Source organism: Paroedura picta, chromosome 3 (assembly GCF_049243985.1).
Source record: "Paroedura picta isolate Pp20150507F chromosome 3, Ppicta_v3.0, whole genome shotgun sequence".
Taxonomy (NCBI): Eukaryota; Metazoa; Chordata; class Lepidosauria; order Squamata; family Gekkonidae; genus Paroedura; species Paroedura picta.
In genome coordinates this window covers 113,942,897-113,967,343 of record NC_135371.1, presented here as the reverse complement: position 1 = coordinate 113,967,343, position 24,447 = coordinate 113,942,897, and the positions used below count along the sequence as shown (strand labels likewise).

At 42.3% G+C, this 24,447-nt stretch overlaps 1 protein-coding gene and 1 long non-coding RNA gene across 5 annotated transcripts in view; one reads left to right on the top strand and one right to left on the bottom strand.

The window, feature by feature from the left end:
• Window positions 1–35: 35 nt before the first annotated feature.
• The window catches only part of HMMR (hyaluronan mediated motility receptor), a 31,650-nt gene continuing 7,238 nt past the window's right edge, over window positions 36–24,447 (top strand). The window contains exons 1-12 of one of the 4 annotated variants that reach the window (XM_077327187.1): window positions 36–208; window positions 4,089–4,187; window positions 5,201–5,289; window positions 6,700–6,780; window positions 8,039–8,227; window positions 9,429–9,512; window positions 10,323–10,417; window positions 12,211–12,306; window positions 14,062–14,240; window positions 16,129–16,247; window positions 18,794–19,008; window positions 19,698–19,814. In XM_077327187.1, coding sequence (XP_077183302.1) covers window positions 163–208; window positions 4,089–4,187; window positions 5,201–5,289; window positions 6,700–6,780; window positions 8,039–8,227; window positions 9,429–9,512; window positions 10,323–10,417; window positions 12,211–12,306; window positions 14,062–14,240; window positions 16,129–16,247; window positions 18,794–19,008; window positions 19,698–19,814 — 1,409 coding nt within the window. In that variant the 5' untranslated portion in view covers window positions 36–162. Of the gene's footprint in view, window positions 209–4,088; window positions 4,188–5,197; window positions 5,290–6,699; window positions 6,781–8,038; window positions 8,228–9,428; window positions 9,513–10,322; window positions 10,418–12,210; window positions 12,307–14,061; window positions 14,241–16,128; window positions 16,248–18,793; window positions 19,009–19,697; window positions 19,815–24,447 lie in introns of all 4 variants that reach the window. The other 3 variants (XM_077327186.1, XM_077327188.1, XM_077327189.1) reach the window with 3 other exon arrangements.
• LOC143832578 (uncharacterized) lies at window positions 3,091–22,828 on the bottom strand. The gene is made up of 2 exons (XR_013229321.1): window positions 22,489–22,828; window positions 3,091–3,905 (listed from the first exon to the last, which is right to left on the bottom strand). It is a non-coding gene; the product is annotated as an uncharacterized LOC143832578 (long non-coding RNA).

The window sequence follows — 24,447 nt, the reverse complement described above, 5'->3', positions numbered from 1 at the left end:
GCCCCGACAGGGGATGTTTTTAGTGCGCCGGCTCAAAGCCCAGGCTTTGATTCGTGGAGTGTCTGGGTGGCGGAGCCCTCTGATTTGCCGGTTTGAGCAATTATTAAGAGCCGCTTCGTTCGAATTTGTTCCGTTCCTTGCCGGGCTGCCCTCTGTTGAGCCATGTCGTTCCCAAAGGCTCCTATCAAGCGCTTCAACGAAGGACCAAGTAAGATGGGTTCCCGTGTCCCTTTCAGGGTCTGGCTTTCGCCTGTGCAAATCTGAAATGTTCATGTGACCGTGGACGCGGTCTCGCCTGCCTTTGTCATGTGTAACTGTCTCCAATACGGCGGCAATGGGGCGGCTACATGGTAGGATCCCCAAGCCTTTCCTGCCCAGGGTACCCGAGCAGCAGCCATTCCCCCCCCCCCCCTTGTACTACCGGGGCTTTTCAGCTTTGTTGTTGCCTTTAAAGAGCCATTGGATATCAATCTTCTAACCCTATCGTGAGTTAGCGACGGCTGAAACCTGTTAACTTTTGGCTTTGGAAATCTGGGGATGTTGGCTGGGGTGTGTGTGGAGAGTGTGGAGGCGGAGGAGCTCAGCGCGGATAGAAGGCAAAGGAGCTTGCTGTCCAAAGCTGCTCCTTTCCCCCAGGAAAGTGATTTCTGTGGTTTGAAGATCAGTTATATTTCTGGCAGCACTCCAGATTTGGCAACTGTATCTCTAGCTTCTTTTACTGCAGAAATATGCCTCTCCCGTTATATCTCTGCAACAAAAGCTATTAGAGGCTTACATTGTTTGGAGATGAGCATATTACAACTTTCTCGTAAAGTGATGGAATGCTAAAGTTAGGATAACAAAGTAGGTGGGGTATGGTTGTGGAACCACATTCCACACAGCATTCCTATTAACACGGGCTTGTCTAGCCTTAGAGATAACTGCATTTTCATAAAATTGTATTTGTGTATATATGTGTGTGGAGAGCCTCTTGTGGCGCAGGGTGTTAAGGCAGCAGAAATGCTTTCTGAAGCTGTCTACCCATGAGGCTGGGAGTTCAATCCCAGCAGCCGACTCAAGGTTGACTCAGCCTTCCATCCTTCCGAGGTCGGTAAAATGAGTACCCAACTTGCTGGGGGGTAAACGGTAATGACTGGGGCAGGCACTGGCAAACCACCCCGTATTGAGTCTGCCAAGAAAACGCTAGAGGGCGTCACCCCAAAGGTCAGACATGACCCGGTGCTTGCACAGGGGATACATTTACCTTTATATATGTATGTAAGTACATACATACATACATACATACATGTGAAGAACTGTGCTATTCAGGAAGAATACAATACTTTCCTGAAAGCTGCTCTGCTCTCATATGGCTGAGAGTAGGCATTCTGTACTAGAGGTACTAATTGATGCTATATATATATAATATGCTCAAGTATAGATGGGTCTATAGCAGTGGTCCCCAACCTGCGGGCTGCGGCCCGATGCCGGGTCGCAAAGGCCATGGTGCCGGGCCGTGGCTCCCTCTCCCCCCCCCCCGCAGTAAAAAACTTCCCAGGCCGCAAGCTTGCGGCCCGGGAAGCTTCTTACTGCGGGAGGGCGGGGAGAGGGAATCAGGGCCGGGCCACGCATGCGCGGCCCGATGCCCTGCCAGTCCCCAGCCTCAGAAAGGTTGGGGACCACTGGTCTATAGAAATCAGTAGAAGGATGGAGGAGGTAACAGGATGGATAAGAAGCCAGAATCCGGATATGAGTGAGGTGTTGCTGGTCAATGGGGATGCTTCTCAACAACTGTCCTGGAGGGGGTTACACCCCCCCCCGAAGGAGCATGTTTGTAGTTTGCAGGTGCTACTGGTAGTTTGCAGGTGCTACTGGATCCTGACCTACAGTGGGAGACTTGGGTCTCCTCTGCAGCACCACTTATCAGTTCTGTCTGGTTTGCCAGTTATAGCAATTCCTTGAAAAGCATAATCTGCCCACAGTGATCAGTGTTCTGATAGTATCCAGGTTAGGTTACTGTAATATACTCCAGTTGTTTGAAAATGGTTCAGAAACTTCAGTGAATTCAAAATAAGGCAGCCAGACTACTGTCAGAGGTTGGTTACAGGAATTGTATTGTCCCTGTACTGAAAGATCTTTCCTGATTATCCATATGTTTTGGGCACTATTGTTACCTTTAAGGCCACAAATGGCTTGGGGTGGGAGACACTATCTGAAGAACTGTTTTCTTCCATACTCTTCAGCCCACCCATTAAGATCGGTCTCTTAACCCCTATAGTATGTATGTCCTCACCTCAGAGAGGCAGGTGGCACAGACAAGCATTTTTTGTGGTGGCACCTTGCCTTTCAAATACCCTATCCCTTAAGGTTCCCCTGGTAGATACTTTGCCACAGGGTATCTACTTTGTATCTACCACAGGGTATCTACTTTGCTCTCTTGTTAACATCAGAACAAAGCAGGTATTTTTTTATCCAGGTTTTTAGTAATTATTAAAAATCCTGTCTACTTTTTTTACTAGCTTGTTTTTAATATTACATGGTTTTAATTAAGCCACCTTTAGTAGGATTCTTAGGAGCCTCTTGTGGCGCAGAGTGGTAAGGCAGCCACCTGAAAGCTCTGCCCATGAGGTTGGGAGTTCGATCCCAGCAGCCGGCTCAAGGTTGACTCAGCCTTCCATCCTTCCGAGGTCGGTAAAATGAGTACCCAGCTTGCTGCTGGAGGGTAAAACGGTAATGACTGGGGAAGGCACTGGCAAACCACCCCGTATTGAGTCTGCCATGAAAACGCTAGAGGGCGTCACCCCAAGGGTCAGACATGACTCGGTGCTTGCACAGGGGATACCTTTACCTTTACCTTAGTAGGATTCTGAAGAGGCGGCACAGAAACATCCTACAGGCAATTAACCCATGTAATCTCATAGATCCAGAATTCTGAATTAATCTATCCTAAACTTAATACCTGTTGTCCAATTCTGTGCTGCCTGCCCTGTATTTTGCTGTAGCCCTTTAAAAATAATTGGGCTACTCTGTTGACCCTAACTGGAGTAAAGTAAGGTAGGGCTGGTGTTCAGCATAGTAGTTTATTATATCATTAATGACCGCAGATGTAGCTTAAGTTACCTTTATTTATTTTTATTTATGTAATTTATTGTCTGCCTTTACTTGCACTCAAGGCAGATTATTTATTATAAATCAAATAAAATTAACAGGATAAGGCATCAAATGAAAGATACAATAGGATCTGGATTGCAGAAAGCCGAAAAAAGTATAAGCATTTAAATGTGTTAAACAATGCAGAAATTACATAATAGGAACATATAGCAACACGCAGCTACTTTTTAAAAGTTTGTTTTGTTTATTAATATATTATTATTGGATGAATGATACTAGTCCTAGACAAGACTGAAAGGAATGTGTGGAGTTTATGTAAATAATCAGATATCCATTGCAATCTATTAGTTTCCAAGTCCACAGGAATTTTTTTCTGTTGAGAACATTTGTGGTGTGAGGGGAAACTTTGGAGAAAAATGGGGAGAACCCCGCTTCACTCACAATTTTCCTAGTCTCCTTCACATCTCTACTCACTCTTATGGTAGAAATAACATTCCCATCCAACTTTGCATGTTATGCTGCCTAGACAGCATCATGCTTACCACAACTGAACTGTTATAAGCTTTGCTGAAATCCATTTGCACCAAAATGTGCCAAACTAATGTAGCTTGTTCTCGTGTTGCCATTTCTATGTAAAGAACATTTTTTGTAGTTCTATTAGTCTAGGCAGTCCTTAATGGTCTGGAAATGAGTTTCTTCTTTGCTAGCAGGAGCGTGTTGTAAAAATAAAAAAAGGTATGTGGCCATCTTGATGTACTTGGATTGTTATCTGATCTTTCGATTTCAGGATGCATAGGCTGCTTTGAGACCTGTAACTAACGAGAAAAGTAGGGTATAAATGTTTTAAATAAATAAAAGCATTATAAGAATAGCTTAAGCAATGTAGGGAACATCAGGATTTTCTTTAATTATATCTTATTCAAAAATGTAAGGTTGAGACACTTGTAATTAAGGCTCTGACTGGTGAATGCTCACTTTCCACCACCCTTCAACCTCAGCACGTGCCCCACCACCAGGCTCTTATGATGTCAAATCTTCAGACACATCCAAAGGACCTGTGTCTTTTGATAAGTCTCAGAGGTTTACAAAGCAGATGGGTAAGTCATGCAAAGTGGAAATGTCAAAGGCGCTTAGCACTGCTGAACTGGCATCTGCTTGCCTGCTTGTCCTGTCCCCTTACACTTTATCCATGGGCTTGTGATGGGCTTGTGATCTGTCCATGCAAAACCTTGCTTTTTGTCTTTCATTGCGTTCTTGGCCAGGTGCAATGCATCTTTTTAATCTATGAATTGTGAAGTCCTGTCCTCATTCAAGCTGTAATCCATTTATCTATAAGCAGACTGCATGTTGCTTCAGTGGTGGCTTGGGTTGTGTTCAGGTAATCAGCCTTGGGCTAACCCTCGGTGCAGTGCTAATTCTGTTTGTCACTAACGTTCGCTCCACTGTGCCTTCATCATGTCTAATCACAAAGTTTCCAGTATTAAACACTTTCCTGATTTTTAATGCATACTACCATGTATCCTGTTTGTCTGTGTTTGAATCAGAATTTTTGTTCTGATTTGTTAAAAGTACCACATGCTGATGGGGGGGGGGGATGACATAAAGATCAGCAGGGAGAAGTTGCAAGAGACTGTTATACCAATTTTCTTATTATATCTGGCTAATACATCTCTGCCATGAAAAGCTGATGGACTTGTTGGCGAGGAACAATATTCCTTGTTCTGTCTGTCTATAGTGAACAAGAAATGATGTTAGAATATTAATATCTCAGTAAAGCATTTCTCATGGGTAACAGATATAAATATTTAGCAAAGCCCCAAGATTAAGTGTAAACTGGGCCACATTTTTCCAATATGCTCTGACATATTTCCTCTAGAAGAAGAAAAAATCAGTGGCAATACTCTTTCCTTAGCCTTACTTAAAGCAGACTGTGACATCTAATATAGTTAATTACGTGCAGCTTATGCATTTTGTCCCAAGTTGGATTCCATCCCACAATAGAAGAAGCGTTTTTCAAATGTACAGAGTGCATAAACTATGCACTGCAACTATAGGTCAGTGAATCCTGATCTAGTAAATCATTGCAGAGAAATTTTGATTTTCTTAGCAGGGAACACAGGGTCTTGGCAGAATCCCTGTAATATGAAACCCCCACCTTCCCCAGCATGTGCAAGAAAAATGCAGTCTCTTGGTTCAAAGGTAAGTTAATTCTTTTAGTATTAAAGATCCATACTGTAGTATGTAATTTTTACACAAATATAAAATGACCCTTTTTTCCCTGACCGAGTATTGACCTAGCAAAGTCTAGAACATAGATCCAGCTCTCTCCAGAAATGGCTCTTTATGACAGAATAACACTATTGTCAGGTATACAGGTGAAACTTGGAAGGCAACTTGAGTACCTTTTCAGGTGAGTAGCATTCTGAAGCAACAGAACGAAGTTTGAGTCCAGTGGCACCTTGAAGACCAACAAAGTTTTATTCAAGATATATGTAGAATCATAGAGTTGGAAGGGGCCATACAGGCCATCTAGTCCAACCCCCTGCTCAACGCAGGATCAGCTTTCATGTGGAAGCTTTATACTTTGAATAAAGCTTGAGGACAGTTGTAATTGAGTTGCAATTGCTAGTGAGGTTAAAACTTTTCAACTTGTTGATTCCCTGCCCACATCCATTGCCATTTTCTCTCCCAGTTTTCTTTCGTGGCACCCACTATTCTTCCCCATTCCCCAACACCTGCATGGATTTTAATAAGAATGATAGTACATGTTTTGCTATAACACTTTAGTGATATGCCTACTATTGATTTTTTTTTAAGTGAGCAAAATGTCATCCAGCAGTATGATGAGGGAACTGGAAGGAAATAATGCAGAATCAGCCAGGCAGAATTACTGCATGCACAATGGCATACACAGCAATGAGTTCACAATTGGCGTTATCACCCCAACTAGTCAGACTGTTACCAAAATGTGCATTGTTTTCAATGCTACTGAATATTAATCTGAATTGAATTTATTAAATGCAGCATAATGCCAGCTAAATATTAATCTGTAAAACTCTTTTTTTTTTCCAAGTTAAATATTTTATTATATTTATATACCGCCCTCCCCAAAGGCTCAGGGCAGTTCACATAAAACAGTACAGATAACTTAGTTTAACAATAATACAGTGATAACTGCAAGCAACATAGAACAATAGAATAATATGGAGAACATTAAATTAACACATTTAAGAGTAGAAAATGTAAATTAACATCACCCTTATTTGTTCCTGAGCATGAGGTAATCTGTAAAACTCTTGATTTCCCCCATCTGTCGGAACATACTCAACCAAGTATTCCATTTTGCCTTCTAAAGGATGCTAAATTTAAGAGAACTGTTCTTAGAGAAACAAGAATTCCTAGTATAATATAGACCATTTGTTTTAATTAATTGGGTTGGTCTGTAAATTCTGGTCTTGTGCAGAGAACATCCTTCTGTCAAAAAAAAATAGAGGTACAGTCGAAGGATATTGAAAAGGTGTGAGCATTTATAGAATCTGCTTTATATTTGCTATATGAGCTAAATATTAGCTTTTACAAATGTGGTTTTGTGTCTCTCTTCATGTAAAGCCAACCAGCTCAGGGATGAAGCCAGAAAAGGATTTGGTCCTCATGAAAGACTTGAGGAAACAGAAGGAACTGGAAAAAGAGGTAGGAGCACCGCATCTTTCTGAACAACTTACTTACAGTGAATTGCAGTTAACTTCACAATACGTCTCGTGGGACCTCCAAAATGATTAGTTATATTAAAATTCTTCAGTGACATGCCTTATCATGTCTTTTGTTGAAGACTACTGCACTACTTTATGTAGCAGCCAAGGTACCGAAGGAAGAGTTTTGGATACTATGACTGCTCTTTTATTCCTCTAAAGCAGTGGTCCCCAACCCCCGGTCCGGGGACCGGGACTGGTCCATGAATCAGTCGGTACCGGGCTGCAGCTCCTCCTCATCCTCCTCCCTGGCTTCTGCCTTGGGGGCTGCACTGCCATTCTGCTGCTGGCTCACCTTTGGTGCTCTCCGGCGGCCACCATGGCTGGGGCTCCCCCGCGGCGTGGCACTTTGCAGCTGCTGCTGGCAGCACCCCCCAGTGGGTGGCAGGAAGTCAGGGGCGCCGGCGGGAAAGCAAGCGGAGCAGGGGCTCAGGCGGCGGTGCTGATTCCCTTGGCAAAAGACTACCACCCCCCCCCCCGGCCTCAGTAAAATTGTCAAGCGTTGACCGGTCCCCAGTGATAAAAAGGTTGGGAACCACTGCTCTAAACTATGTTTCAGTCATGAGCTTTTTCTAGTTTAATTGGCATAAATTAGATATTCAGTGCCTTCAAGTTGCAACAGGCTTATGGCAGCCGCTCATGGAGTTTTTAACACAAAAGAATGAGCACAGGTGGTTTGCCTATCTGCCTAGCAGCCCAAGTCTTCCTTGATGGTCTCCCATCCAATTATTAACTGTGGATAATCCTGCTAATATTTCAAAATGATGCACCTGTGCTAGTCTGGATTTTCAATGCTACTTAACCCACACAAGACACCTACAATTATCTGCCCGCAATAGGCTTTTCTACTCTCTACCCAGGTTTTTTTGTTAATGAAACTATAGTAGCTAAAAAGCAAAATGGACTTTTCAACTAAGAATTTTTCAATGTAAGAAAAATCTACCATGTATTTTCAAGAGAGTCTTAAAACAAAAATAGCCATTAGGTCACCTGATCAACAGAATTTACTCCCAAGTAATAGAATAGGATCACATCTTGACACATTGGTGGCTTTTAATGATTACTGGTATTCGCAGATATATCAGAATCAAAGAAAGGAATTATCTGATTTTGTTATTGCACAGTTATCTCTTAAGAGAATGATTAGTGGGACTTTCCATCTGTAATACAAATTTAACAATTGTTGCATGCTAATGTAGATCCGTGCACTTGTTGGAGAACGTGGTCAGCAGGATAAAAAAATACAAAGTCTGGAAGAAGACCTTGCAAAACTGGAATCAAAGCTGTTTGCTGCTATTAGGGAGAAAACCTCTCTCTTAGCAACTGTTGCTTCTCTGGAAAAGCAGCTTCTGGAGTTGACCAGGACCAATGAATTGCTAAAAACAAAGGTACTGATAACTTTCTTAAGGAAGGCAAAAAAGTATGTCTGACTGTAAATAATTTGGTAGAGATAAATAGCATGCACAAAACTGATGTCATTTTAACTTTGAAGATAAAAGCCAGCTTGGTGTAGTGGTTAGGAGCACTGACTTCTAATCTAGTGAGCTGGGTTTAATTCCTCACTCCCCCACATGCAGCCAGCTGGGGGGTCTTGGGCTCGCCACAGCACTGATACAATACGATAACATTTATTGTTTTTAGCCAAAAGCCATTACAAAACATAATTAAAAACAATATGGTACAAATACGGATAAAACGATATTTCTCCAATATTGCATACATACAATTGTAGACGAGGGCTACTGAGTTACAATTTAAAAGAAACACGGTGTATCAAGGTGGGGACACCTGTAAAAAAGCTTTGGCTCGGATCTTCCTGGAGGCCAGAGCGAAAAGTGCCACCCTATATGAAATATAGGGGTCGACATCTGATAACAGGCGACTTTATCAAAATCAGAAGTGGGGTGTGAGCACTAATAAAGGTGTTCTGAGCAAGCAATATTAACAGGGCTCTCTCAGCCTCATCTACCTCACAGGGTGTCTGTTGTGGAGAAAGGAAAGGGAAGACAATTGTAAGCCACTTTGAGACTCCTTCGGGTAGAGAAAAGTGGCATATAAGAATGAATTCTTCTGCTGCTGCTGCTTAATTTCTTCTTACCCTCTTCTACATCCTCTGCTCCTGGTGACTCTACTATACTGAATATTTTTTATTTATTGGATATTATCTCCTATGCTCAAATATGGGTATGGGGGGCATTCTGGAAAGGGGGAGGGTTGCATTATACATAGGCAAGCACAATGTGGCAGAACTATTTCCTAAGTTCCGAAAAATGTGTTCAAGGATGATGTGTGCTTACCGGTAGCCCTGTTTCGAGTGAGACTTCTGTGCATCCAGAGGCTTCCCTTTGTTCAGACCCTAGCCTGAGCAGTCATCTGCTTGCTAGTGTTGCTATCTCCAAAGTCTCGCTGGTCTCCTTGAGAAGTCATCATGTGCTAAAATATCTCAATGTAAAGTCCATCTGATGTCAGAGTACTTTGGCTGGGTTATGTCCTATAGTTTTTGAAATGTGTCGCCCATACGTTTTTTGAAGTTTTTGGGGAGAGATAATTTAACATGATTTTATCTTCCTTTCCTTCCCCAAATGTAAGTTCTCTGAAGATGGTGCACAGAAGAAAATGAACAATTTGTGTGCTGAGTTAATGAAGCTCAGGAATTTGATGCACATGAAGAAGGTCAGTTTGACTGAAATGGCTGTCTGCCGTGATTTAAATAGCCTGCATTTTAAACTGCTTGGTAGATATCTTAAATGTTGGATGACTCAGAAATTGCCCCTCCAACATACACTGTATGTTCCAATGAGTGTGTATTAAATGCTGTCAAGTCACTTCCGACTTATGGTAACCCCTATGGATTACTGACCTCTAAAACCTTTTATTATTAGCAGCCTTGCTCAGGACTTTCAAATTGAGTGCTGTGGCTCCTTTGTTGAATCAATCCATCTCATGTTGAGTCTTCCTCTTTACCTGCTTCCTTCAACTTCTTCCTAGCATGATTGTTTTTTCCAGTGACTCTTGTCTTCTCATAATGTGACCAAGGCTTGATAGCCTTAGTTTAGTCATTTTAGCTTCTGGGGAGAATTCAGGCTTGATTTGATTCTAGGACTCACTTTTTAATCTTTTTGGTGGTCCATGGTATTCGTAGAACTTTCCACCAATACTTCATTTCAAATTAATTGTTTGTCTTCCTGTCAGCTTTCTTCAATGTTATCCATGAATTGTATTTGGTAATGATGAGGAAGGGGGCGGGGTCTCTGCAGTTGCCTCTGGGGTTTGTCGTCCTTTGGGTATCTGAGAATTCCTGAGAGAGGCAGATTCTTGCGTTGTTGGTGTACTGTCTGGACAATACAGCCTGCAAATAAGCCACTTTGAATACAATAAGACTTACTTCTCAACAGACCTGCTTAGGATTTGTCCTTGCGTTGGACAAAAGAAAGAATCGGTAGTCTTCATGTGCTGTAATGTTTTTTATCTATGGGTTTTTAGTCAGCTTTCGCTAAGCAAGAAGCTGTGGAAATACAGATGGTCCAAAGAACCTTACAGCAGTCAAAGGAAAAAGTAGCTCAACCGGAAGAACAGCTGTAAGTTAATGTCAAGAGTTAATACTGCTATTTACTTGACAATAATGAAGTTGCACAGCAGTTTATGAGATTCTAGACAGGCAGTGTAGGCATCTGTTTTGCTGAATGGTAGGCTGTCATTCCTGTGTTACTTAGAATGACTAATGGGTACATTTGGGTGCAGTGGAAATAGATAGTATGGGAAACCAGAATAGGAAAAAAGAATATTAGTTATCGCATCCTAAATACCAGGGTGGATCAGCCGTTAAAGTCAGTGGGCTGATGGCTTGCGAGGGCTGTCCCACCAAACTGAGGGGTGATCCCAAGGAAGGTGAACTGCTGCAAGCAAACTGGCTGTATGTAACCTGAGCAGAACAAGTACAGTATTTGCTGGCATATAAGACTACTTTTTCCCCCTGAAAAGCATGCCTCCAAGTGGGGGGGTCGTCTTATACGCCGGGTGCACTTCAGTTGGGATAGACATAGCTGCCCATAGTGGCCCATAGTACTGTATTTTGAGTGGAAATGTTGAGGGGTCGTCTTATACGCCCAGTCGTCTTATACGTCGGCAAATACGGTAAGTCAGCTCACAGTAATGGCAGAGCCACCTTTTGCTTCTAACCCCACCCAACTGCCCATTCATTAGGAGGTGGTGCTCTTGCTGCCCAGTTTGCCCCTGCTAAATACCTTCAAACAAAATAAAACAGTCCAAGCTTTGCTGGACTGCTGATTTACTACTGGACACTGTGTTACTAAACGTTACAAGGCACCCTGTTTCTTGTTGCTTTTGAGCATATCATCCTTTTGAGAATGTTCTTGATCTGGGAGTCTTTCTTCCTATTGTGCTTAAAGAGGTTCAGATCTCCCAGAATCTCTATACTTTAAGATCTGTAGCTTAAATGGAAGGAGATGATGGGACCAATTTTTATTTGTTTAGTATTTGATTTGAGCTTTTATCCCACCATTCCCCAAAAGGGCTCAGGATGGCTTACACTAAAGATTAAATACAAAGTAACTGAATTAAATACAGTTTAAAATCTAAAACGATGCCCTTCTCACCTGCAGTTGTTTAAATTGAGATCCTGCAATGAGAAAACAGAAAAGGTGATGACTGCCTTTGCCCCACCCCACCCCAACTCCCACACCCCCTGACTGAACCCTGTCCTAAACAGTACCTATTCTCTGATGTTGTGCAACAATATGATACCAAGTTGCTAAACTGGTACATTTTATAGAATGTCACCTTAACTGACTCCAATTAAGAAATATACACTTAAAGGAGTTAATGAATATCAGGTGAAAATTGATCAAGATAGCTTGGAACACAGAAATGCTTATCCGTGGACTTTTTGGGTAATTTAGCAGAAGTGGCATTAATCCAATCTGAACTAGTAAAGGTGATTTTAAACTGATGTAAAAAATCAGCCAAAAATGAGAAATCTCTTGTCCCACAGTAATTTAAGGAGAAAAAGTAAACCAGAGTTTCTGGAACAAATGAAAAGGGAAAATGTTACTAGGAAGAACTTTAGCTATCCTATATTTTCAATAGAATTACAACTTTTTATTCTGCTAATGAAATATGACAGACATATACTAAGGCTCGTAAAAATTGTTTTTCTTTTATTATGGCATGGTGGAAACTGATCGAATTATAACTGCATTTTTTCAGTGACTCTTTGGTTACATGCATTTTACAGTAGGTGCTTGTAGTTTGCAGTGGACAGCTGAATCATATATTTTGTGTAAGATGTCTTTCATTTTGTTATTCATTTATAATCTGATAAACCTATAAAATTAATGCTGTGTTATTGTAGGATTGCATCTGAGATACACACTGAAGAGAAATATGAGATACACACTGAGGAGAAATGTGATTCAGATAAACTTTTGGAATATGTTGTAGAACTGAGGTATGTCGAATCTTGGTAGTTTGAGACAGTCTTCGCTGGTGATGGCAGATGGCTTTTTTCTTCCAATACCTTGCTAGCAGTAATATTCCCCCCAAATCTTCAGTGATTTATCAAGGAGGAACTGGCAACTCTAACTGATATCTCAGATTTCACCTCTGGAAGAAGTGTTCCATCTGAGTTCCATGGGGGGGGGGGGTTGAAACTTTGAATGTATACCTGTGCACTGCAGAAGTGATAGGGGACAGGAGTCTCTGTTCACTCTTAAGCTAGCATCAGTAGTAAGAGGAGGGAGAGGCCAAAGCAGTTCAAAAGGCAAATATGTGAAAAAAGGACAATTTTCTCCACCAAAGATCCTGCTGTCAGTCTTTAAAGAAACAATAAAAAAAATGTGACCAGTTTTGAGAGGCTGTGACATGGCAGCATCAACCACTTTTGGTAGCTAGTATGCCCATCTGCTGACTTTTTATTTACTTCATTGATACCAAAAATTCCTATAACCTGGAGAAAGTATGCCCTTGTTGAGCAGCGCTTAATGTGTAGAATGGGCAGCTGAGGTTTTTCTTTTTTCTGGTGCAGAGGTGAATAACATCTCGGCCTTTGTTAAAGTAACCATACACTTTTTCTCCAAATTGTTGGCAACCCTGTTTATACCCCTACTTTTCTCCCCAATAGGGAACGGGGATGGCCTAAATTGTTGTCCTCGCCTCCATTTTGACAACTTGATGCTATTAGAGGGCACTGTAAAGATGTTGGCTACTTTCCCATCTGGACACTTTGGGGACAAACTTGATGAGATTTCTGGGGGAATTAAAGGCATTTTATCCAATTCTTCCCTTAATGGTCAGAGTCACCACACATAGCTAGGCACTCAGTGTTGGACAGTTTGTTAAATGTCTGTCTTGTGCAGTTTTAGCTACCTGCTCACTAGAGAAAAGCAAGGTCAAGCCAGCTTAGTTGTAGGCAATAAAAAAATCCCATGTAGGATTGGTAGAACAAAACTGGTATATGCGGAAATTCAAGATTTTTAAAAAGGGCAAGTGGACTATCTTAGTGTGATTCTCAGTGTTTGGGGCCTCCGAGTGTCACTCAAGGGCCAAGCAGCCAATGGGGGCTCCCCATTGGCTGGTTGGCCCAACCTCGCCTGGGCAGGCCGGGGAGTCGCCACTCAGACGAAGAAGCCTTCCCCAGCAGTAAGTCCTCCAGCCGGCTTCCCCTCGCCCAGGAAGCCTTCTGCCGGGCCCTGGGGCAGGCTCGCCGTCCCAAGCCTTCTGCGAGCCTCGCCTGCCCCTGGGCCTGGCAGAAGGCCGCAAAGTCCCCTTTCAGGCCACCTACATTTCTCTGTTCCTCCCTTCCTCCCAGCATTCCCTTTGTTTTTTCCTATCTTCCTTCCTCCCTCGCTCCCATCTGCCTCTTTCTGGCTACCTGTTTCCCTACCTCTTCTTCTGTCTCTAACTTCCTCCCTATCTTTCTGTCTTTCTCTCTGTCTCTCTTTCTCCTTTTCCTCCTTCCTTCGCCCCATCCCTCCTCCCACCCACCATGCTAGGGCCTGCTGTATTTTGGCCACAGCGGGCTTAATATCTAGTATATATATATATGTTTTCAAACGGCTAAAATAAGATATACAAATTTCCATTAGGGGAAAAAAATTTCTATTTAGTGCCTATACTGTATCTAACCAGACTACTTAATTTGCCTCAATAAATCATCACTTAAACTTGAATGATATAAGTGCTCATGTATGTTTGTGCTTCACAGCAACACTGCAGAGCTAGTAGATAAATACAAGTTGGACATTGCACGTTTAGAGGAAATAATAGAAGCAAAGAATACAGAAATTGAAACACTGCAGACATCTCTCCAGTTTACGGAAACTACGCTTTCAATACAAATTAAAGAGCTGCATGAAAAATGCAAGATGTTTGAACAGCAAAAAGGTGACTCAAAAATACTTTGGATATTGCTTGGGTCTTTAAAGTCGACTTCACATAATTTTGATTAGGATGGGCCATCTCAGTTAAGGGGACACTTTTGCTATTGATAATAGGAGATAAAGTACTGCTTGCCTGAATACATTTATGTTTCTGTTGGGTGTAGGTACCTGATTCCACCAAGAAATGGGGGGGAAAGCACTTTAGACACACAAGTTCTGCCTCATGCTGGGTAATTAGGTCCTTGAAACCATCTTTTAGATAGTTTGGTATTGGTTTGGATCCTGACAGGAATCTGTTTTATAATCTGTCTATCGATGGCCGTAACATAAATTAGTGCTATGATGTGGATTACATGAAGGGGTTTTACTTGAAAGCATATTCTGACTAGTAACGAAGCTCATTGAATCTAAAAATACAATGGGCACTAGTTGTCCCCCCCGGACCCGGGCAGGCCAGCTGAGGCCCTTAGTGGGCCTTTTTGGGGTGGGGGGGAACTCTGGCAAGGACTCCACTCTTCCCCTGTTGCCCCCCCAAAGGTCTGCCAAGGGGAGGGGGAAGTGCTGGCAGGAACTCAGCTCCTTTCCTGCTGCTCTGGGATGCCCTAGCAAGGCCTGGCATGACCACGGCCAGAGTTGCTTGGGATGGTGGGAGCTCTGGTGGGGACTAGCCCCCCCCCCCAGCAGTGCAGTGGATTTCTCGGCTGGGACTGCTCAGGGTGGGGACCAGCGCTGGCAGGGGCTCCCTCCCTCCACCCCCACTCCCACTGGCCCACAGTCCCAGGCACTCCGCCCTCCCTCCCAGCTCCCACTTACTGGGCTGGCACTTCTTCCATATCGTAGAAGTTGGGGGGGGGGTGATGTGGCCAGGGGCGAGACATCTTTCCTGATTAGCCATTCGTTGGACAGATGGCCAATCAGAAATGGGGCAGCCTACCTGATTGGTAGTTAGGCAATGAGTCCCAACTCCTCCCAGCACTCTCTTACAGTTTTATTTATATGCTCAGATGAGCTATTCAACCATACAACTTATTGTCAAGTAGCTAAATGTCTTATTTAGTTGAATTTCTAGGCTAATCAGTGGGAATAATAAGGAAAGCTTTGCTCTTGCATTTTTAAATATTGTGATCCCGTGAATTATTTTTGGTTTGGTTTACTGACTCTGAAAGAGCTTGGGTTGCCTTTCAAGATGATCACATTGCTAATCCTCACAGCAGGTTAAAAAACACTAGATTTATCAAGTCTTCGAAGATTCAGAACATTTTACCTTTGCCACAAATACCTCTCACCTGTATTTAATCACTAGATTACATCCTATGAAGAGATTATATATTCATTCTCACTGTATTTTAAGTGATGCTGAATCAGAGTGAGGGATTATGTGCATATTTATATGCTCCGAATGATACTTCTAGCAAAATGCTATGTTAACTCATCTCTTTTTCAGATTTCTGCTGAAAGAGGGCTAAAGTTTCTGTACTGGGCATTTTCTTTACAAAAGTACTGCTTTTACAATAGTCTTTTCCCCAGCTGTTTGTTGCAGTAGAAGATAATAAAAATAGTAGCCCTTTTGAGAAATGTATAATCTAATAATTGTATTGACCCTTACATAAGCTTGCTTTGTGGGAAGCAATTCAGGTTTAGGAGCTAGAGGGAAGTTTAGAATGGTGGCATTACATTGGTTCCCACTAGAATGGCATAAAGTCTTACTGTGAAATAACCTGGTGGGAATGCAAGCAGGTAATATATATTGCTTTGTGTTACGTTGGAGAGAGAAACAATCCAGAAGTCTAAAAACCGGAGTGAATATCATTCAATGGGTTGAAGACAACTAACAACAAAGTTCAATTGCTGATATCAATAGGCCTTGCATAATGAACATTTTTATCTTTTAGAGGAACTCCTAATTGAAAATAGAGAAAAGCTGCAAAGTACAAATAATAAAATCCAACGTTTGAAAGAACAGTTGAATTTAGAAGAAGAGGAATGCCAGAAGCAAAAAAGAACCTGTAAGGTAACAGTTGGGAAATTAGACATTGGGGCCCAGTCTTTGTCTACAGATTGTGAATAGCTGTAAGGAACACAAAACCTGACATGTGTGTCGGGGAGTATATACTCAGGGAGTATGGCCTCGCTTTTCCATGTTCAGTTCAAGCTCATTGCTAAACGACCCAGAGCAATTTGTTGTTTTATTTCCATACTGCAATCACCATTCACATCAATCTGTGATCCAAGAAAAATGAATTCTTGAATGCATTTGATCTCTTTACCATCAATTGTTACTGTGACATGTCTGTTTTTTGCAGTGGTCATTATTTTTGTCATTTTAGTGTTTAAGGAAAGGCCAAATTTCTTACTTACTTCATTGACCTATGTAATCAGCTGTTCTAGGCCTTCCTTAGTTTCTGACAAGAGGGTGGTGTCATCAGTATACTAAAGATTATTTATATTTCTTCCTCCAATCTTAATTCCAGTGTCTGATTCTTTGAGTTCAATCTCTCTCATAATGATCTTGGCATCCAAGTTAAACAAGAAGCAGAAGGAATACAACCTTGGTGCACTCCTTTCTCCATTTTGAACCATTAATTGTTGCCAAGTGGTGTATGTATAATGGCTTCTTGGTTTACGTGGAGTGATTGCTTTAGTTTGATTAAATGCACTAGCATCCTCAAATTTTGCAGGGCTTCCCACAATTTGTTGTGATCCACACAATCAAAAGTTTTATTGTAGTCAATTAAACAGATGTAGACATTCTTCTGATATTCCCTTGACTTTGCCAAAATCCAGTGTGGGTTAGCTATGTGAATCAAAGGCCAGCTTGAACATCTGATAATTCTTTTTCAATGGTTGTTGCTATGCATTGTTGTATGATTTTGAGCAGGATCTTACTAGTATGAGAAATTGTCAGAATCCCCAGGTAATTCTGCCATGATTTTCTGATACTTGTTAGAGTGCTGCTCTGACCTGGCTCATTTGCCCTGAGGTAAAATAAATGATTTGGTTTGATACCCCAAGATTGATTTCCTGCCACTATATTTTATGCCTTCTCACCCTCCTTTCACATTCCTTCTCCTCCCTTGTTTTAGTGCCCTGTAGTTTCCCGGATCTTCCTGTCCCGGATGGCCAAATAGTTATCTCTATGTTTTGACTTCTTTGAACTGTGCCTGGTTCCAGTTCCCAAGGGAGGGGAGGTGAACCCCTATGTTGTTTGCCCTATGCTTTGTACCTCAGTCCTGACTATGCTTTCAATGTGGATACTTGCATTTTCTTAAAATAAAAAAACTATTTCCATGAGTTTACTCATTTAGAAATTGAAGTCTCACAGAAATGTGGCTATTGTATGGAAATTGGAACAGTTTTTTTTTTTTTTTTTGAGTCACCCTGTTTTGGTAGTGGCATGAACATTTCCACTCCTTAGGACAGATTTTCTGGCACAAAGCTGTAATGGTTTTGATTGGTACACATCTCAGAAGCTTCACAGGTATGATGACAATGCCTGGGGTCTTCTTGTTTGACAATTGACTCAGGGCTCATTCAACTTCCTCCTCAAGAATGGCCAGTTCAAGTTCTATTTCTATTTCTTTTTCATTTTGAAGAGAGCAAACTTCCGTTGTGCATTTCCCATGTGTCCCTTTTTGTAATTTAAGTGCTTGCATTTCTGATTCCAGTAAGCTTCACTGTCTATTCTTTCTGCCCTTTGAAAATCTGCATTTAATTTTCTTACTTCTTCCCCGTTGCCTTCAGCTTTTGCTGTTTTGTAACGTTCGGTTAAAGTCACCCATTATGTAAATGACATCCTTCTTGGGTACTTTTTTTTAATGGGTCTTGAATGGTGGTGTAGAAGTCTTCAGTTTCCACCTCTGTTTCATCAGTTGTCAGAGCGTATACTTGGACAGCTGTGATATTTCTTGACTTGGCACAAATTCAGGTTATGATTCGATCGTTGATCATTGAAAAACTTTCCATTGCTTGAGAAAAAAATTTACTTGCAAAGAAAGCCATGCCATTCCTTCTTATGAAGATATGTCCGGAATAGTAGATGGTAAAATTCCCTGATTGAAAGAAACCATCATCTGTGCTATATCATTCACTGATGCCAAGGGGGTCAAAGTTCAACCTGACATTTTTTTGACAGTTTCCAGTTTTCCATGAGTCAGTCCTCTAACATTCCAATCTGCTATTCGGTGCATCTTTGTAAAGTGTAGATCCTTGCTTTTACAATTGTCAGCATCATCACCTGGGGTTCCTGCTGGATTTGCCCCAGGCACATCATAAAATCCAGGGCTACTTGCTGCAAGTCCTTGCTCCTCCCCAGTCACTTGTTGGGTACCTTCTAACCTGAGGGGTTCATCATTGAGCACAATATCAAAATTGTTTGAGAGGATTTTCTTGGCAAAAATTAAGTTACCAGGTAGGTTGCCAGGTCTTTCCTTAACCCCCTCCCCATTTACCTAGGTGTGGGACCTACATGCTCAGGTGTGCATGGCTGGGTTAACAAGAGGTTTATGATGGGTTATTGCTGATGGATAACTTATCATATTGCTCTTTTATTGATTTCAGGAACTTTCTGCTACAATGCATCAGAAGTTGCTTGAGTTCCAAGAAGAAGTGACTAAAGAGAAGCAAATTTTAGAGAGAGAACTAAGAGAAACCATGGATGAGCTGGACAAACTGCACACTAAAGAAGGCAAAGTAGAGAAGATGTTGAAGCACCTGGAAGAACAATATAAGGCTCAGACTGAGGAACTAGCACAGCTGCAAACAAAACTTCAAGGGTTTGTGATAAATAGCAACTTGCATACCTTACTAATAGTAAATTGGTGCATTTGTAAAACTGGTTAGTATGATGCCATGTGATGTAATGTTCCCCCCCACACACACACACAAAATTGTATACATAAAAACTCAATTTGGGATGGGAAGCCTATGGCACCCCACTACCCCTTGATATTTAGCATCCTATGTACAGCAAATAATTTTTAAAGACTCAGCTAGCAATATTTAGTCACATGAGCTCTTATTATTGAGGACAATTTACAGGAAATGGATATCATAGGTTATGAGCTGAAACTTACACATCTTGTGACTTATTTTATTGATATTTGGTGCACAGATTTTATATCTTGAGCTTCTTACTTTTCTGACTGGATTGTATGACTGAATTATAGATGGTCATATTTATTATGCATATAAAGTATTAGGTTGCACCTGACTTATCACAAGCCTCTGGGGTTTTCAATAGAGGTGGTTTGCTAATGCCTTCCTGAAACTCCTTGGTGGTCTCCCATCACAGTACTAACTCTGGTTAAGCCAACCATGCTTAGCTTCTCAGATCTGACAATAGAAGACTTTGACTTTAATGTATTAATAGTTATTTTGTACTATGTGTTTACTATTTTCTTTTTCTGAAAGACATGCAGAGAGTCTTAAACTGAATTAATGTTGCCTTCCCCCCCCCCCCCAGGAAAAATACAGAGTTAGAGGAAATGGCTCAGGCACATAGAAATACTGTTGTACAGATGAAAGAAGAGCACAGCAACACACTGTGCAAACTTGGAGAGAACATTGCCGAATTTGAAACGTATGTAATACTTTGCTGCTGCTGTTGATTATTGTTATTGTTATTGAATTTATTACCTGCCGCTCCCAGCAAGCTGGCTCATGGTGGGTTACAGCGTTAAAAATCCCACAATAAAATATAACCATCCCCAACGAAAACCATTCTGAATCCAATGATCAACTAGCCCTTTTCCCCTACTCTGTTTGACAATACCCCTGTCCAATGCCTCTGGAATAGATGTAGTGAAAGGAGAGGCTGATGTCCTGGCCAAACTGAGGATGGGCCTCAATCTTATTGCCACCCAGCCTCAACAAAATAACAAATTCAACTTTTGTTTAGTTGAATGAATAAATAAAATCAGAGTCCAGTAGCACCTTTAAGACCAATAAAGATTTATTCAGGGCATAAGCTTTCGAGTGCAAGCACTCTTCATCAGACTATGAACTCCTTACATGACAGGGAATATATAGCAAAAATCAATTTTGTTACATCAGTAGACTGTCACACAACCAAATACAGCCAATGATAATTCTTTGTAAAAACAGCCAATCAATCCCCTGGAATTCAGTGTAGTTTACAAAAACACAAGGAGAGACCAAACTGCCTGTTATCAGTGATCAAAGGCTCTCACCTCCCCATATGCTGCTTGCTCCATCTGTTTCCATACAACTGTGAAACATGCCTGTCAGGGAATTGCTGGTAACTATCTTATCCCAAGGCCAAGGAGTCAAACTCAAAATTCCATTACATTGCCATTACCTTACAGTCACCAAATAAAATAACTTCTGAGGAATATGGATACATGGGTTGAACAAGTTTAGCATGAATAGTGAGATAAAAAACCTCGTTGAGTCGTGGATATGTCATAGTCCTGCCTGTTGACTGCTGCAGAATTGTTATAATTGGGTATCTTGGGAACATGCAGCACTTTATGAAGACTAATTCTATCAACCTCATCAATTCTATGCTCATCACTGTCTCTCAAACCTTACCTGTTTTAGTTAGCAAAAGTTTTCTTTGCTTGAAGTCTTGGGGAGTGTTTGACGGGAGCTGACTTGAGTCAGAAGTGGGACAAAAAACCTACCTATAGCATTTTGCTTAAATGGTTGACATTGTTTGAATGACAAAGTCTTTCAAACCAAGAAAAGGAAAGAGGAACAGGAGGGCAGAAAATGACATGTTATATGAGGTTAGAGCAAAGACATCTTTTTGTATGAGTAAATTACTAAAAGTGTCTTAAACCAATTTGTAGTATTTTTTGCTCCTAGCAAGTGAAATATTTCTTTTTTTTTTTTTTTTTATAATTTTATTGTTTATTATTATATAAAGCATTTACAGAGAAGTTGTAAGGAGAAAACGACCAGTTGATATGGTTTGCCATCTCTTTTAACATAGATATTTAGTTCTCATCACATATTATTCCTAGTCTAGAAGTTTTTACCATATTTCTTAGCCAAGTGATTGTTAATACATATGAGATCTGTTATAAGAATACATTCTGTTATTATCTTAAATGATATTAGGTCAATCTCCTTCATAAGTTGGCCCTGACCCAAGAATTACTACTGTTGTCTTGTTAATGCCTATAAAATATGGTTTGTCATCCTCTTTTGGCATACTTATTAACATACATATTCAATTCCCATCGCATATTAATCCTGATCTAGGAGTTATTACCATCTTTCTTAACAAAGTAGTAGTTGATACATAGGAAGGTATAATCTATTATAAGGATATATTCTATTACTGTCTTAAGTGATATAAAGTCAGTTCCCTTCATATATTAGACCTGTCCTAAAGATTACTATTGCTTTTTTTTTTTTTTTCTCACAAGAAGCCAGGAGAATACTCCATTGTTCAGCTCATCTTTCAGGTGGTCGCAGAAAATGAAATTGTGTTTTTTTCCATAGTAGAGTGTTTCTGATTGTCCTTCTGTCAGGGCCAGAGAAATCTGTTGCTTGATTCTTGCTTGTAGTCGCCTTTAAGGGGGCTCTGAATCCTTTGTCAATCTGGATCTCTTCCTCTGGTCGCACAGAAATATCTCCTGATAGCTTCCTAGTTGCTGTCGCTTTTGAATAGACTCTTTTTATTTTGCTGATCCAAGTCATTTCCTGCTCTGAATAAACTTCCAGGTTTTTGGTACTTTCCTTCCATGAATCTGTTTTCCCGGGTTCTTTAAAGATCCTTTGGGTTTTTACATCTCTGGCACTCTCTCCCTCCTGAAGTTTCACTTGATTTACTGTTGGCTGAGCTGCGTCATCAGCTGGTCTCTCCGGATCTTGGGCTCCATCCAAAAACTCCCCCTTAGTCCCACGAATTTCCTTTTCCAGCTTATTGACTGCTTTCAGTATCTCTGAGTTTCCTTTGCATAACAAATGGAAAAGCTGTGCCTTAGATAATTCTTCCATAGTTCTAGGCAGTCACAAACTATAAACAGAAAGTCTCGTGAGGTCTCGCGGGAGCACGAGCGATCCCAAATTATCAGTTTGTCGATCTCCGTATCAAGTCAAATTCTCCCACTGAACGTTCACCCATAAATCTTCAAAGCACTCTCTTTGTTTGGTTAATGGGTGTAATTAGCTGGGAGTCTCTCACTCGGGGAAAGAAGGAATTCGCTTGTAAATTGGTTGAGGGAGAGGGAGGGAAGAGCTTGTGAGAGGAGAGAGAGAAAAGCCAGAAAGCTTTCAATTCTTACTGTTGTAGGTTCAGCTTCTGTCAGCTTCTGCTCCTGTCGATCTGGTAAATGATGGTCTGGGAAGAATGTGAGGTCGGCTGGTCGTTTCAAGCTTGTAACGTTGTTTGCGACAAAGACGCCATCTTGACCTTGAGCTCAAGCCGCTATTAATCCAGGGAGATCTTGCTTCTCCCTACGGATCTGTAGGACCCTCAGGTCACCGTTCCCGGTTCCTGGGGCGACCGGTGAACAGATTTGCGTATCTGTTCAGGTCAGCCAGGTGCATAAGCACCTAACCCTCGGCATGGCTTAAGAGCTGAACTGAAGTCCAGCTTTTCTTATGGCGCCATCTTGAGGTCTCCAAATATTTCTTTTTTTTTTTTTTTTTTATTTCTTGCAATCAGGCTTTCCTTCATCATGGAGAAGGCAGAAAACTCTATTAGCCTTGGATTAGCTCAACAGTATTTGCTATTAAGACACAGGATAAAATCTGGGGCAGGGATACCATGGCGTATGCTCCCATAGTGGGGCCATCCCAGTCCCAACTGAGGGACAGCCCTTGTCCCATACAAGGCAGATCTGAGCCACTCTAGCCTAGCAACCCCACCACCACATACCTTGTTTGGGCTGGGTGTAAAAGTGTTTTCTAATGGGTAGGTATATGTGAGTAATTTCATGAATCCACAAACTCTCAGATGTGTACTAGTGTTAGAGCAGCCTCTACACAGAGCAAGTAAACATTTGATTATCACTGTATCCAGGGGCGTTAGCCAGGGCTTTTTTCCACCTCTTCTGTTTGGGTGATATTTGTACAATATATGTGTTAACTATATGTGTATCTGGCTTAAGCACTAGCCTTCCTATTCAACCTTTGTGTAGGGCTTAGGAAGTAGAAAGGTCATAGGTGAACTCTGTTCATAGAGTTCTGTCTGAATGTGGCAGATTAATAATGAATGCTAGAAATGTTTTGACCTTGCAGCTTCAATCAACATGCTGTCCTTGAGCCACCATTTAGAATATCTGCATAAATCTGAAGTGAACTTTAATATGCTATTTTGTAGTTAGTAGTCTTACTGTGCAGAGCTCTGGAATTACATGATCCATTTTGCGAAGGGACTTTGGAATTATGAGTGAATAGAATAGTGTGATATGAGTCTGTTTTCTGTTGTCACAATTCCCTTTTCTGATTGACTAAACTGAGTGACTTCTAATCTTAACACCGCCCGTGGCGCCGCGGGCGCCACGGACTAAATAAAAGGGTAAGGGGTTCTGGGGCGGGATGTGTCCGTGATGAGGAAGGGTCCGGATTGGACCCATCCTCCGGACAGACAATCGGAGGGACCAATTGGCAGGCGCACAGCGCCTGCCGATTGGTGCCTCCGATTCCCAGCCCCAGCAACTGCGAGCCGCACGCAGTGCGGCTCGCAGTTGCTCCCTTTGCCGCCGGAGGGAAGCCGCACCGGAGGGAAGCAGGGAAGGAGGCATGGCGAGTCTCACCTGAAGGCTGGAGGCGGCCCCTTAGAGCAGTGGTCCCCAACCTGCAGCCCGCGGCCCGGTGCCAGGCCGCGAAGGCCATGGCGCCGGGCCGCAGCTCCCTCTCCCCGCCCCCCCCCCCCCCCGCAGTAAAAAACTTCCCAGGCCGTAAGCTTGCGGCCCGGGAAGCTACTTACTGCGGGAGGGCGGGGAGAAGGAATCGGGGCCGGGCTGCGCCTGTGCAGGCCACGCCCGCGCGGCCCGATCCGCAGGCGCGGCCCGCGGGTGCGGCCCGATCCGCAGGCGCGGCCCGCGGGTGCGGCCCGACCCGCGGGCGTGGCTTCCGGGCGCGGCCCGACCCGCGGGTGCGGCTTGCGGGCGCGGCCGGGCGCGGCTCGATGCGCGGGCGCGGCTTGATGTGCGGGCGCGGCCTGCGGGCGCGGCTCGATGCCCTGCCGGTCCCCAAAAAAGCAAAGTACTTCTGCAAGCCTCCGGGACTTTTGTGGG